This window comes from Myxocyprinus asiaticus, chromosome 29 (genome assembly GCF_019703515.2).
Source record: "Myxocyprinus asiaticus isolate MX2 ecotype Aquarium Trade chromosome 29, UBuf_Myxa_2, whole genome shotgun sequence".
Classification (NCBI taxonomy): Eukaryota; Metazoa; Chordata; class Actinopteri; order Cypriniformes; family Catostomidae; genus Myxocyprinus; species Myxocyprinus asiaticus.
Window position 1 is genome coordinate 32,287,761 of NC_059372.1, and position 16,028 is coordinate 32,303,788.

The 16,028-nt window shown below is 40.1% G+C and overlaps 1 protein-coding gene across 1 annotated transcript; it reads right to left on the reverse strand.

Moving 5' to 3' along the window:
- Positions 1-6,326: 6,326 nt before the first annotated feature.
- On the reverse strand, positions 6,327-12,199 carry krt8 (keratin 8). The gene is made up of 9 exons (XM_051662307.1): positions 11,695-12,199; positions 10,041-10,249; positions 8,565-8,625; positions 8,376-8,471; positions 8,105-8,269; positions 7,854-7,979; positions 7,519-7,739; positions 7,366-7,409; positions 6,327-7,120 (listed from the first exon to the last, which is right to left on the reverse strand). Exons 1-9 carry the CDS (start codon positions 12,076-12,078, stop codon positions 6,888-6,890), a joined length of 1,539 nt encoding a protein of 512 aa, XP_051518267.1. The 5' UTR covers positions 12,079-12,199; the 3' UTR covers positions 6,327-6,887.
- Between the last annotated feature and the right edge of the window lie 3,829 nt (positions 12,200-16,028).

Here is a 16,028-nt window from a genome sequence, read left to right on the forward strand (position 1 = left end):
GGCAAAGTCCTCGACGGTGTCGCCGAATAGGCCCGCCTGGGAAATGGGGGCAGCAAGGAACCATGTCTTGTTGGCCTCACCCATCTTGACCAGGTTGAGCCAAAGGTGGTGCTCCTGGACCACTAGTGTGGCCATCGTCCATCCGTGAGACCGCCCCGTGACCTTCATCGCCCGGAGAGCGAGGTCGGTCACCGAGCGCAGATCCTGTATCAAATCTGGGGCGGAACTACCCTCGTGCAGTTCTTTCAGCGCCTTGGCTTGGTGGACCTGCAGGAGAGCCATGACGTGCAGGGCAGAGGCGGCTTGTCCAACAGCACTGTAGGCTTTAGCCTTCAGGGACGACGTGAGCCTACAGGGCTTGGACGGGAGCTTAGGGCGTCCACGCCAGGTGGCGGCGCTCTGCAGGCATAGGTGCACCGCGAGCGCCTTATCCACCGGGGGAATTATAGCCCTTGGCCACCCCACCATAGAGGGTAGTGAGAGCAGGGGAACTGCAGAGTCGGGGCCGGGCAGTAAAAGGTGCCTCCCACGACTTCGTCAGCTCCTCATGCACTTCCGGGAAGAATGGCACTGGAGCGGGGCATGGCTGCTTTGAGCGGCACCGCGAGCCCAGAAACCAATCATCAAGCCGCGAGGGTTCAGGGGAGAGCGGAGGGTTCCACTCTAACCCGACGCTCGCGGCTGCCCGGGTAAGCATGTCCGTCATTTCGGCATCGTCCTGTGACTGGGTAATCGTCCCCGACGACTGGACAAGCCCGCTCTCCGATGCTGCGCTCGAGAACTCATCATCTTCGCGGGCTCCGAACAAGAAGTCAGACTCGCCGTGAGATGAGCCGGCGAACTCATCCGGAAGCCCGATTGGGGCAGACGAGCGTGCTGTGGAATGGGAGGTCCGCGGGGGGATACCCGGCGGAGATGATCCCATTGGGGTCCCCAAATCACCCCCAGTGCTAGCCGTGCTGGCCTCATACCTGTAAGTAGAAGGACCGAGGTGGGGAGCCACTGGGGTGTCTTGCTTTCTTACGAAAGCAAGCCGCGACCGCAACGTTGCCATGGTCATGTTCTCGCAGTGAGAACATAAACCATTCACAAACGCTGCCTCTGTGTGGGTCGCGCCCAGACTCGAAAGACAGCGATCATGACCATCCAAAGTTGAGAGATAACGACTGTAACCAGGAATAACACACAATCGGAAAGGCATCTTTAAAAAGACACGTCTTTAAAAAGACTTTCCGTGTGTGCGCTCTTTTAGAGAAATATATACTATTTTAGAGGGGAAAAAAGCTCTTTCAGAAAATATACTCTCTAGTTTTTCTGCCGAAGCGCCCAAGGGCGTTCTCTGCAGTGCACCAGTGCAGAGGAGGGAGAGGCCACTGAAATGCGCCGTCAGATCCAGCAGAGGTGAATGAACATTAGTATTCATCTCAGTGAGCATGACCGTTCGGCTCCGAAGAGAAAATCTGAATGAGTGGTTGCATACCAGCTCCTTTTATACCCGTATGTCCGGGGGAGTGGCATGCAAATACCACTCGCCAATTTTCATTGGCCTTTTATCAAAGACCAGAGGTGTCTCGGGCTCCCAAGAGTGACACCTAGTGTCACTACATCGACACAACGTCGAGTGAGTGACAGATAGGGAACTTACTTTTTGGAGAAATGTCCTCTGGTCTAATGAAACAAAAACTGAACTGTTTGGACATAATGACCATCGTTATGTTTGGAGGAAAAAGGATGAGGCTTGGAAGCCAAAGAACACCATCCCAACCATGAAGCATGGGGATGGCAGCATCATGTTGTGGGGGTGCTTTGCTCCAGGAGGGACTGGTACACATCGCAAAATAGATGGCATCATGAGGAAGGAAAATGATGTGGATATATTGAAGCAAAATCTCAAGATATCAGTCAGGAAGTTAAAGCTCGGTCGCAAATGGGTCTTCCAAATGGACGATGACCCCAAGCATACCTCCAAAGTTGTGGCAAAATGGCTTGAGGACAACAAAGTCAAGGTATTGGAGTGGCCATCACAAAGACCTGACCTCAGTCCAATAGAAAATTTGTGGGCAGAACTGAAAAAGCGTGAGCGAGCAAGGAGGCCTACAAACCTGACTCAGTTACACCAGCTCTGTCTGGAGGAATGGGCCAAAATTCCAGCAACTTATTGTGAGAAGCTTGTGGAAGGCTACCTAAAACGTTTGACACAAGTTAAACAATTTAAAGGCAATGCTACCAAATACTAACAAAGTGTATGTAAACTTCTGACCCACTGGGAATGTGATGAAAGCAATAAAATCTTAAATAAATCATAATCTATACTATTATTCTGACATTTCGCATTCTTAAAATAAAGTAGTGATCCTAACTGACCTAAAACAGGGAATGTTTTCTACGATTAAATGTCAGGAATTGTGAAAAACTGAGTTTAAATGTATTTGGCTAAGGTGTATGTAAACTTCTGACTTCAGCTGTACATGCCATTTCATTTATTCATATTCATGCATAATTATGTAATTATTTGACATTTATTTCATAAATTAAAAATGATGTTTAATTCTTTTTGTAGTTAGTTTTCTTTGTGGAATCTTGGTCTCAAGACATTTTACTCTTAGTGGAATTGTAGTATCATAAAAATCCTGCACTGTTCACAATATACATACTGAACATTAAGTTTGGCCATTCCAAACATACCAAATCTGAAAACAGCCTTTCTGAACTTGTTCGCTGCTTAATGTTGTAAATTATATGCTGATATTGCCATCTTGTGGAAAAGATAGAGATGCACAAATGTGGCTGTTAGAGTTGTGTCTGTCTTTGCATTCAATTACAGATTTTATAATTACAGTTCTATGTTTACATCTATGCGATTTCTGTCTTTTAGGTCGTTTTATCATGACCCATTAATTTCAATCTTTAACATTTAAGTGTGCATAAAATTAGTGTCATATATAATAACGTTTTTAGGCCATTTAAAAAAGAGACAATTTTAGAATTTAATTGACAGTGCTATTTCCTGTAAAAGAGACATTCATTAATATGTGGTTTGATAGTTTTTGTTTTGTCAGTTCAGAGTCTGAAGGACAGAGGGACAGCAACAATAATTATTTACCATGGTAACCATAGTTTCTGCCTACAAATACTATAGTTACAACAGTTATTGTTACAACAATAAAACTAGCATAACTTGGTATTAGTCTTTAAAAGACTCAAAAATATGGTTACCATGGTAAATTTTTTAAAGTTAATATTAAAATGTATCCATCCATCCATTTTCTATAGCCACTTATCCTATGTAGTGTTCGTGGGGAGTGCTGGAGCCTATCCCAGCTACCGAAGGCCGAAGGCAGGGAAATCTCCTGCTAAAATGTACAATGTACAAGTTATAACAATTCATAAATCACAGTTAGAGCTTGTTTATTAAAGCTATACTTTTTACTGCCCTGTGATGTAATGCTCTTGTTTTGTTTATTCTAACTATTGTTTTCATTAGTGATTTTTCCCTAATAGCTCCCATCTACTTGAATGGAGAAAGACCAAAATCTCAAAAGATTACAATCAAAGAACTTATTTCAATTCAGCAATAATATCTGACAATACTTGTATCATTAATTGTGATACTTTACCTCATATTACGTTAACAAACTTAATTTTCCCGGCATTTATAGCTAATGCGTATGCGTGTTCTAGAGTTGACTGACAGGCGATGTCTGTATCTAAAAGGTGATTGGCTCTTTTAACTGTAAGGCGGGACTTCCTTTCTACATCCGTTTACCGTTGGCTGTTCAGAGCCTCATGGCTGAGTGTTCCAGTTTCTCCCATTCATTTTAATAGAAGTGGCCCGTCTCTGCTAAATAATCTCTGGTAAAAGGCAACCTCATGGGGTAGGCAGCAGATGTCATGCTGCTCCAACTGTAAATTGGCCACACACACACGTTTTGTTTTATATCATCGTGGGGACTTTCCATAGACTTTTATGGATTTTATATGGATCTAAAGATCATTTCTATCACCGAACCCTCACAGAAACCTTTTTGTATTTTATATTTTCAAAAAAAACATCATTTTGTATGTTTACTATGCCATTTCCCTCATGGGGACCGCTGGCTGGTCCCCACAATGTAGGTGATCTCAGGATTTACTATCCTCGTGGGGACATTTGGTCCCCACAGTGGAGGTTAAACCTGCACACACACACACACACACACACACACACACACACACACACACACAGGCAGAGCAAACTTGGAGCAAACAGCTAATTTTATTGTAGTCCAATGTTTCTTTACCTTTGATGTCAGCTAACAGTTCAAACCTCTAAATAAATGTAATGAAAAAATAAAGTTTTGTATATGAGATCAATTTGCATTTTTATATATATCACTTTTTTTATATTTAATTGGGCATTTGCATGTCTTTACAAAACACTGAAAACCATCTTTCCAAGAACATTCAGTAGGCAAAAAAACTCCAGACAACATGAAGAGCTTTTTACAGCTTTATGCCGAGCGTGCCATTGAAGAGATGGTAAGTCTACCCTCATAGCCTCGATGTCATTCCCATTAAAAATCAAAGATGGCGCTACCGTGAAAAAGGTCTATAACAATCACACTAGCCCCGTGCATTTCCATCATAAACCGCTAGGGGTCGCGAACTTGCCCACTTTTTCAGCCGTCTGTGTTCCTGAAGTATTTTTCCCATTCATGTTTTCATAGGCTTTTCATAAACTCCTTCATAAAAGAGTTCTTAGCAATGAACAAAACCAAACGGCTCCGAGGTGAATCACAGCACTGCAACTTTGAAGCAAAAAAGGATCTGAGAATCAGACAAAAAGATAAAGGTACAAGGCTGTGGTCTTAATTAAAAGCCCTTTAATGTCTCCATAGCACCTGTGGGGTTTTCTCTGTCTCCAACACATCAGCCCTGTTGTTACCCCAAATCACCCATCACCCCAAATCTGTGTTTGACATCCTAATATCGTGTTTTTGTTCTTTAGGTGAATGTTGATGAATGTTTGTGAGAACAAAAATGAGCTGGTATGATTGTTTATGTGTGTTTGCACACAGAGGAGACCAAACGATATGGCAGTGGATAGCTGTGTCTGTTGTGTGAGAATGTGTGTGCATTTTATTTTATCACCGGTCTCCTCATTGGTGTTATTTTGTCATAAACCATACATCATCATATGGTCTCTGTTTAAACACTATAAAAATATAATCTTAAGTAAAATTTGTTTAGTTGAAAAAAAAAAACAAACAAAAAAAAACATGGCGGCTTCAAAATTCACTTTGAGGTAGGACTGTGTGTAATTTATGTTGTAGAAGAAAACATTGAAGTATCTTTAAGTAATGCTTACCACAAACCTTATTTCACTCATATAACTAAAACTGCCATTATGAAAACCCAAAGGAATTTCCCAAAGTAACCCATGGCAAATTAGCCTTCCGGTTTCACCTACAAATTGACGTCATGACTGAACAGCTCAATTCAGTGACTTTTGGACTAGGAACACTACAAAATGAAAGCTTACATTGCACACAGCCAAACAAGACTGTATTTTCCACATAATAAATACATTCATTACAATATTAAACTTGGAACATTATTCATCATCATTATGTCTAACGGTTTACGTTTAGCGTAGCCTATACTTGTGTGCTGGTGATTTGCTGTCTTGTTCACCTTTCTCTCTCACATTATCATGTTCACGTGCGCCCCCAGATTGTCATTTCTGTCACTTTCGTTGTCTTGCTTAATCTTTCATTAGAGCAATATCTTTATAGCTTTATTAACAAAACTTAAATATCCTGGCTCCTTTTTTTTTTATTCTTTTGAGGGCTCTGGATTTTTTTATTTCTTTTGGATGCCCTGTCTCTGTGACAGTTCTAGACTCCCTGTAAACAGCAAAAATGAATCAGTGTAGGGAGCGGCATACCCTTTTTTAACCAATTCGTAACTAATCAGAAACGTTGTTTTTCATTACAAGAAAGTGCCGGTGCCTAGCTCTGGTTTAGTATCCACAATACTTTAAGATCTACCTCAGTAGAGACGTTGCCAGTCAGGCCAAACCATTTTACAAAATCTATAAATTCTAGTAGTAGTCTACAGTATCTGTTGTAAAAAAATAATATATATATATATATATATATATATATATATATATATATATATATATATATATATAAAGCTGTTTACATTTTCCATGAAATCACAGTTAAGGGTGTAGTACATTACTTACTGGGAGCAAATCTCAGTCTTTATTGAGGGTCATAGGAGGATAAGGCACCCAACCCATCACACTGCCCAGTTATCCAGAAAAATGACATGAAGACAACTTTTAAGTAAACACTTTTATTTTTAGTAGCAAAAACAGCACCTAAGAAAACAGAATACACAGTGGGCGACTTCTTTCTCATCTGCCAGAATACAGTGAAATGACAGACTCTGCTAAAGAGGCAAACAACATGGATCAACCACAAACATGGCAGCAATTTAGCACAAATGCAAACATATTCCTTCGTAGTTAATGTGGAAATCAATAATTTGCATGTTGAGCAGTTCAGCTAAATGACTAGCTCATGTTAGTGACACATCTAGAATTCTCCATCCTTCAGATGTGACCATGTTGTGCCAGGTAAGGCTTTCAGACAGTATTGCTGTGTGGTGACCTGAGGGTGTGTTTTTTTATTTTTTATTGTAAGAAGTGGATGTAGGTTAAGGCACGTGAAGAGTAGGAAGATAATTTGGTCCCTCTGTAATTCTTTGGTCAGAGTGAATGGTTTATTGCTTTCTGTCTAGCTGTAGCCTTGGACAGCAGTCATAATGGTTGCGAGGGAAGGTCAGGAATGCGTAAGAAGGCATGAAGATTAGAGAACAGAATAAGGGGAGGAATTTGCTCAATCTTGGACGACATCAGAGGACTCGGACACAACTCTTCCATCCTTGGTCTCGATCATCTTGATGACGACGCTCTTCTTGGCCTGAGTGATGGTGTCGCCGTAGCCACTGCCAGAGCTGTAACCACCACCATATCCGCCGGAGAAACCACCAGAGAAACCGCTGGAATAACCGTCAGAGTAGCTGTTGTAGCTGCTGCCTGCACTTTCCATGGGATAAGCACCATAGCTCGCTACAGGGACAGAAACAGAGCGAATTTAGAATATGGTCCCCTTCAGTTGATATAGTTTTGGCATAGTTATAGGATTTTTGTTATGTGAAGAAAGTTTAAAGGGATAGTGTACCCAAAAATGACAATTCTGACATCATTTACTCACCAGGTTTAGTTTGGAACGATAAGAGGTTGAGTTTTAATTTTTGGGTGAACTATTACTTTAATAAGTGCTTAACTATGTTATGAAATGATTCAAAACTTACTGCTCTGTTTTGAGATGTTGATAGACTTGATTCCACTTGCCAATCTGTTGGAAAAGGACACACATCATGAAAAGTTTGCATTTTGTCTTAAAGTAGTGTGCAATAGGTCTGACAGCAAACATACATTCAGCTTGATGTCATTCATAGACTCACCTGTCCTCTTCTCCTTCCAGGAGCTTCCTGTAGGTGGCGATCTCAATATCCAGGGCCAGTTTGACATTCATCAGGTCCTGATACTCTCTAATCTGGCGTGCCATGTCCTGCTTGGCTCTCTGCAGGGCATCCTCCAGGTCCTTAATGCGGGCCTTGGCATCTCTCACAGCCATCTCACCACGGTCCTCTGCCTCTGCGATCTGGTTCTCCAAATTGGCGCGCTGTCATAACGAGAAACATTTATATTCTGTTACTCTGTCCGTTAACTTCTAAAACAACGTTCAGAGAAAACGTAGTTCTACTTCTTCAGATGGTTAGCAGGTTGTGCCTCATACCTGTCCCTTAACAGCATCGATCTCTGACTGCAGTCTCTGAATCATTCGGTTAAGATTTGCGATCTCTGTCTTTGTTGATCTAAGGTCATCACCATATTTGTTGGCAGATGTCTGCATCTCCTCATACTGAGAAACAGAACAACAAAACAATTAATATTCCAAGAAACTCAAAATAGTATATGCATTGAGCAACTAGGATTGTATTTGACACCAATCATACTATAAGAGTATCTTGGTCAATGGTAAAATACCTTGGACTTGTACCACATCTCAGCCTCAGCCCGGCTACGGTTAGCGGTGTCCTCATACTGAGCACGGACCTCAGCGACAATGGCGTCCATGTCCAGATTCCTGCTGTTATCCATCTCCACAATGACTGAGGTGTCCTTGATCTGAGACTGCAGCTCACGGATTTCCTACAAGTCCACAATGGAGAAGAAGAAAGAGAGTAAGATATTTTCACAGTGTTCGTCATGTTTAAGTGACTGATATGGTTGCTGGGACAGGCCAGGTGTAATTTACCTCCTCGTAGATCTGCCTGAGGAAGTTGATCTCGTCAGTAAGGCTTTCCAACTTGGCCTCCAGCTCTACCTTATTCATGTAGGCCTCATCAACATCCTGAAAAAAACAAACAATCAAAGTTGATTTAATCATCACGCTTTGTGGTAGTGTTGTGTGGCAACATCGTAATAACAAAGGCAATCTGCAAACCTTCTTGATCAGCACGAAGTCGTTCTCGCACTCTGTGCGTTTGTTGATCTCATCTTCATACCTGAAGAGAAATTAAGAAAATTACATTTGTTAAAAATATTGTAGTTGTCAAGTGTAATTGAAATAATATTCTGGGTTCAATACAAGTTAAGCTCAATCGACAGCATTTGTGGCATAATGTTGATAACCACAAAAATGTATTTAGACTTGTCCCTCCTTTTCTTTAAAAAAAATGCAAAAATCGAGGTTACAGTGAGGCACTTACAATGGAAGTGAATGGGGCCAATTTTTGTAGGGTTTAAAGGGAGAAATGTGAAGCTTATAATTTTATAAAAGCGCTTATAGTAATTCTTCTGTTAAAACTCATGTATTATTTGAGCTGTACAGTTGTTTAAATCGTCATTTATGCGGTGTTACATGGTTCATGGCGTTACATCATCATGCTAACGAAGTTGTAAAATTGGCTATAACTTTACACTGAAAAGGTTACTAAGTGATTTTGTCACACTAAAATCACGTTAACATGCATATTTTTTCATCTTGTGGCTAAACTTTTGAAACAGTGTATATTTTAACATTTACTGATTGGCCCCATTCACATCCATTGTTAGTGCCTGCAACCCAGAATTATTTTTTTTTATTAGACTTTTTTTTTTTTTTTAAAGGAGGGACAAACCGAAAAAAAAAAATTTTGGTAAACAAAATTATGACACAAATGCTGCCGATTAAGCTTAACTTGTATTTAACGTGGAATATTCTTTTAAGAAGAGCCAGACAATCTACAGAGCAAAACCTTTTACAGTAACTGCAAAGACTAATGTTTGTTAACTCCAAGTCAATCAATATGAGTTTTTACACTAGGGGGTAGCAGTGTTCCATCTTTTTAATGAGAAACGCTCAAGTTGGATTCAGTTCTGTGAGTCCCTTAAGGGACTGTTAAGACTTAATGGTAATCAGCCCTTCAAATTAGTTCAGAAATCTGTGAAAGGTGCTGTTTAGTTGTTTGTTCAGTGGCTGTAATTTATATGACTCATACTGATGCCCAGTTAATTGCAGAACATGTTTTTTGTTTTTTTTATGGGATATTATGTATAATATCTATAAAATGTTGCAAATCCCAGACAATAGAGAGGTTAGACAATAGGCTAGAACACCATGCAAACTTTTTGCAAACTTTCTGTATCATGTGAAGGTGATCACATTGCAGTGTATCATTGCAGTTACTCTGCAGTTGCATAAGCCAAGTTGGAAAGTAACTGGAGTTATTCCCATTTGACCAAATTTTAATTTAAATTAAAAAAAATTTTTTTTCTGAATTAAATAATAAATAAATCTGAATAAATCTGAATTTATGGAGCCTTATTTATTCTGGGAACACCTGAGTGTACCACAAAAGTCTCCTCTGACAAGACTTGGGCTCTGTCCATCCCCCAGGCCAAATTAAAATGAGGTCTTTTTGAAAGCCAATGAACTCACTTGTTTTTGAAGTCCTCAACCAGGCCTTGCATGTTGTGCAGGTCAGCCTCCAGCTTCATCTTGTCATTACCAAGGCTGTCGAGCTGTCTGCGCAAGTTGGTGATGTAGGCCTCGAACATGGCGTCGATGTTGGAGCGAGTGGCGGTCTGGTTCTGAAGGAGGCTCCATTTTGTCTCCAGCATCTTGTTCTGCTGCTCCAGAAACCGTACCTAAATTGGCAAGACGAGAATAGTGTTTTTGTTTTAATTAAGGTGCAAATAAAACCATACTTGGAAGTAATTTAGCTTCAAAGAGGAATGCCTCCAGACTGACGCTGCACATAGCATTTAAATCATGGTTCGGGGCCAGCTTGCAATTTATGTGCAAAAGTACAACCATATGCCAGCATGTGGCATGAGGATCAGTGATCTTCACAAAGGAAACCTCTGTTTTCGTAATATTACCAAGGTTGCATGTGTTTTCAGTTTGTAACGCTTCCCCCACCCCACAAAGGGTGCATGTGTTTTCAGTTTGTAACGCTCCCCCGCCCCCCAGGAAACAGTGACGCATATTCCAGTAGAAGATCAGGAGGGGTGATGAGAGCTGAGCCTATCCTGGTTTTCCAGCTTCAGATTACTATTGAGTTTAGAGGTGTGAGGTTTTTGGAGATGGGTTGGTTTTACCCAGCTTGTCCCATCTCAACCAGCCCATCTTCCATGAATTCATTGCCTCTGGTCCACCTCTCTCTGACTAGCATAGAAGTTTTGACGTACATGATTAATATTTAAGAAAGGACAGAGAAACCACTCTCAGACATGCTGAAGTCTATTAGAAGAGTGTGTAAATGGTGGGTGGAGAGCAAATAATTGAGTGATAAGAACTTGAACAACTGGAGTTGAACAATGCACAAACAACTCTGTTATAATAAAGGTGTCACAGCTCCAGTTAACATTAAACAAGAGTCTCATTCAAAACAGATGGACTGTTTAATAAATAGTGCGATGCAAAGCAGATTATTATGGTTAAAAGACAAAGGGCGCAAAGACTTAAAGCTTAAAAGAGAGCTAAATATTTTCTCTTCTCGTTGCCTTGAACGCTGTTATGTAACCTATCCATTGCTATCCAGAACATGACCCCAGCTCTTCAAATTAAATATTAACTCTAAGGAAATGGTAACTACTACAGTTCATTGAACAGGAGGATCATATTTAATAATGTTAATATGATAAAGATAGGCATATAATAGGATTCATGTTCTGCAGTATGTACTTTTTTTGGGTGTGGACTCTTCATGAGGGTTTCAGAAGAGCCTCAGGGTATCCCATTCAAATGAAAAACCATCACACACTGACCATATACACACCCTTTTCTCCATCATTCTATAATCGCTTCTCTCTTTTGCTTTGGTGAGATTTGATCAAACTCCCAATAGATTTTTTATTACATAGTAGATATTCTACCAGAGACTTACTAAGAAAGTGCATGCAGTCCTTAACAAGACAAAAGTTTTAGACACCAATTGCAAATGTTTAATTTTCTTGTTCTTGTTGAGTCATTATGATGTTAATTTGACTCCCATTGCATATTTCAAGTACACCAGAACACCATATCTTGGAACTCATTGAGTGGGGAAACAAACTACCAAGAAAGCAACTCTACAGCCACAAGCACCCACCTTATCAATGAAGGAAGCAAAACGGTTGTTAAGTGTCTTGATCTGTTCTTTCTCCTGGGTCCGGACAGCTTGGATGTTGGGGTCGATCTCCAGATTCAGAGGAGCCAGGAGGCTTTTGTTGACAGTCACCGCCTGAATGGGTGCCACAACACCAGAGCCCATGCCCATGCCAAGACCGTAGGCTGAAGAGCTGCTGATGAAGCCACTGCCAGCACCTCCGATTCCAGCTCCCATACCACGGTTGGAACCTCCATAGGAGCTGCGCACACTGTAGCTCTGACGGTTGACACTGGGGCCAGAGTATGAGAGACTGCTGAAACTTCGTGGGACAGATCCAGAGGAGGAAGACTTCACAGTGTAGCTGGTTTTCTTGGTGAATGACATCCTGCTGATGTGTTTTCTGTCTTTTAGTTGCTGAAAATGACCTGAAACGAGGGGGTGTTAGAGCAGCAGATAGGAGCCTCGTCTGCCTGTGCTGAAGAAACTCGAGCAGATAGACGGAACAGCAGACCCTGCCCTCTTTCTATATCTGCTTCTAACTGGGAGGAGCTAAAGAAATGCTCTGATTGGCTGGCTCTTTGAGTGTAAAGTAGAAAGGGGCAAGGGAGGCTGAAATTCAATCCTCATTTCCCTGCATTTCTCATCTAACCATTACCTGGATGTTCTAGTGGCCCACTATGTTAAAATTTGGTATTTTGGGGGAGAATGTTAAGAACTGTTAATGTGGTGGCTTCTATAGCTTCGCTTGATCAAGTTAATATATTATTTGTTTTGTAAATGAGTGAATCACAGAAATAAAAAGCAAACACAGGGTGAAAACAGGGAGTCAAATATGACATTATTATTAGATAGTAGTTCTGTAGTGCTGTAATACAGCCTCAGGATCTTTGAGGCAGTGTCTCACAATGGATTGCCTATACAAATATTTCTTCTGGAGGGCTTAAATTTCTATCTAAACCTGTGATAGCTGACAAGTAGCTCTCAGCACTGGAGGCTGTACAATGTGGAACCAATTGTGCTTTAACATTACCTCCAAAAGTCACCTTACTCGAAGTGATCTATATGTGATATTTCTTATATATTTGAGCACACACACACACAGCTACCACAAAGATCAAAATGTACTATCACAAATGGAAAATATTAGGTTTACAACATGTACAACTGAAAAGAACAGAAATGTTACTATATATACTTGTACTTTGCAAACAATTCAAGCTTGACAAAAAGGACCATAAGCAATCATTGTTTAAAGAAATAGTTAATCCAAAAATACAAATTCTCTCATTATTTACTCAACCTTATGCCGTTTCAAACTCGTATGATTTTCTTTCTTCTGCAGAACATACTTTTTTCAATAGGGTCCAACAGTTTTTAGCTCCAAAAAGGATATAAAGTCACCATAAAAGTAATTAAGAAAACTCAAGTGGCATGAGCCAAGCGCTAGGAAGTGTAGCGCCAAAGATGTCAATATTATATTGAAAAAATAGTTACATTTTGGTCTGTTTTCACCAAAAACTGATTGCATCAATTCAGTTGACATGGATTAAACCACTGAAGTTGTATAATTACTTTTATGCTGCCTTTATGTCCTATTTGGTTCTTAAAAGTGTTGGACCCCATTGACTTTTGACCAATTGACCCATTGTATGGAAAAAAAACTAAATATCTTTGTTTGTGTTTCGCAGAAGAAAGAAAGTCATACGAGTTTGAGATGGCATAAGGGTGAGTACATGATGAGAGATTTATCATTTTTGGGGTGAAGTATTCCTTTATATTGTCCTACATTATGGAGCTCACCAACAGATGAGGAAGGCAACCCTCATAAGTTTTTTTTAAAAACTTTCCCTTAAGACCCTGCAACCCTGCCATTTTTATGGTCAAGCTGTGTTTATGGTAGAATAACCCAAAGGCTTACCTTTACAAAAACACCTTAAATGTGACAGAGGCTCTGTATTTTTTCTAGTTTTCAGGTAAGAAGAACACAGTGCTTGAGTTTTGGAGTGTGATATTTTCTGATACAAACTATAAGTTCAGGTCGTTATCCAAGGGGTTGGTTTTTACTCATTGCTGGAGGCATTCTGTGTTTCAACATTTGTTTGCCATAGGATATGTAATTTTAATGGGGTTTATTATGCCGCTTTTATTGTTTTTTGGGCAACATTGAGGATTTGCTATTTGCAATCCATGGACATGTGACCTCTGTTGGTATTGATTATATTGTTTTAGCAAATGAGATACTCGAAAGCATCATCATGACCACAGCAATTAAATGAAGTTCTTGATAATTCCCTAAGTATTACAGTATCTACTGAAACAAACCCAGATATGCCTTGACCTGTTCCTCAAGTATAGTCCTTTTCATTGAACCTCTTTGATTACATCAACAGGTGTTTCTGTGGTTGGGTCATCAGGCTCTGGTGTGGCATGTGTTTTTACATTTTAAAGACCTCATTAAGCCAATAATCAAATTCCTTACTGGTTCCTGTTGAAATGGAAGTACTTGCTTTGGTGCACGCGTCAAAAAATGTTCTCAATTAACTAAAATCTCAGCACCACAGTTCACATCAACTAATGCCTGCTTTCACTACTGGATAAAGTTTCATATTTACACTAGCATCTAGAAGAGACAACTAATTCAACCTGTAGTATATTGAGGCCTTCTTTCCTTTCATCTTCTTCCCAGATTTTCAATGAGTCATGATTTCTTAAGGCTCTGGCCTTTCCCAAGCTATCCTGGCTATTGTTTTTGAGAGGAACCAAGAAAAAAAAAAACTTCTGATCTGGCTCAGATTTTCCATCCAGCAGCAGTGTGGTCCAAAAGTCTGAGACCACATTATAAATATGGGATTGAAAATGTATTTAAACCTGGAAGTAAACAGAACATTTAAGGATTTGGGAAAATTAAAACAAAGAAACCATGCTAATCAAATACGCAAATCAACCATGCTAACTATTTTGTACAAAAGCTCTTTGGAAAATTCTTAAATCATGCTGGGATAACATGGATCATCAGGTTTTGACCAAACTTGTAGAGTCCATGCCAGCTTGAATGCATGCAGTCATTAAAGCAAAAGGGAGACATATCAAATACTAAGACATTCTAAAATTCATGTACATTTAGCAACTTAATAAAATCGTTATGCTGATAATATAGTTTGTATGAAAAGCATGCATTAAATTAGAAGAATGCAACATAGAAGTACTTTCACCAGTGGCCTCCATGGTCTAACTTTCAGACATACCCAGATAAAAAAAACCTATGTGCCACACCATATCCAAATCATTAAGCCAAATGGAGACAAAATGCATTGAAGCTCTTCATGTATTGTTACCAAAAATATTCATAAAATAATATTTACTATGTGAACAGAAGCATTTTTGGCAAGTTGTTCATAGCGATTTGTACCAGCACTTCACGATGGCTCATAATTGTTCCTTAATCATGAGCGCTCTGCATTCATGCTTACATGCCACTGAAACTCTAAAGACATTTCCGATGACTCACCTTCGCCCAGAGAGAGAAAATGTTTGTGCGTCCAAATTACAACAGTAATGCATGATTTGAAACTACTTTCATCTTGAAAGGGGGGGGGCCTTCCCCGTAGACTGTGGCTAGCAGTTGCTTGCATCCTCTAAACCTACAAACAGGTGTGTCTATTCTGTTCTAAGCTTTCACAGGACATTTTGCTGCCATTGCCTAAATCTTATCTCTTCATCAACATGAAAACAAAACCAGGCTCGAAGTTATGACGATAGCTTGATTATAGCATTCCTCTCTTATGTAGGTGCATTGACTGAGAGTGTCTGGATTTGTGACAGCCTGAAAGAAAACACTCATTAAATGTCACATAGTGAACATGCCAGCCTTTGGGTACATGTGTGTGTGTGTTTGTAAATAACTCTGGGGGCATCTTGCTAAACATTTGCAGGCCGTGTTATAACATAATAGTGAATGAGAAAAAAATTAAGAAATTAAAGGGATGGTTCACCCGAACATTCAAATTCAGTCATTTACTTCACTCAAGCCGTTTTCAACCCATTTGACGTTTTTTTCCCCCTCTGTTGAACACAGATAAAAATGTTAGACAGAATGTTTGCCTCAGTCACCATTCACTTTCATTGCATCTTTTTTCCCATACAATAAAAGTCAATGGTGACTGAGGCAAACAAATCACACTTTGAATTCACACTCGGAATTCAAATTAAAGACATCCTGAATATCTTACTGTTGGATGACTAAGGCATGACAGATATGCAAAAAAAAAAAAAAGAAAAAACAACTTCCCCAATGGCAGCCTGGGCAGTGGCCACACCCACCGTTGTCATGGCAG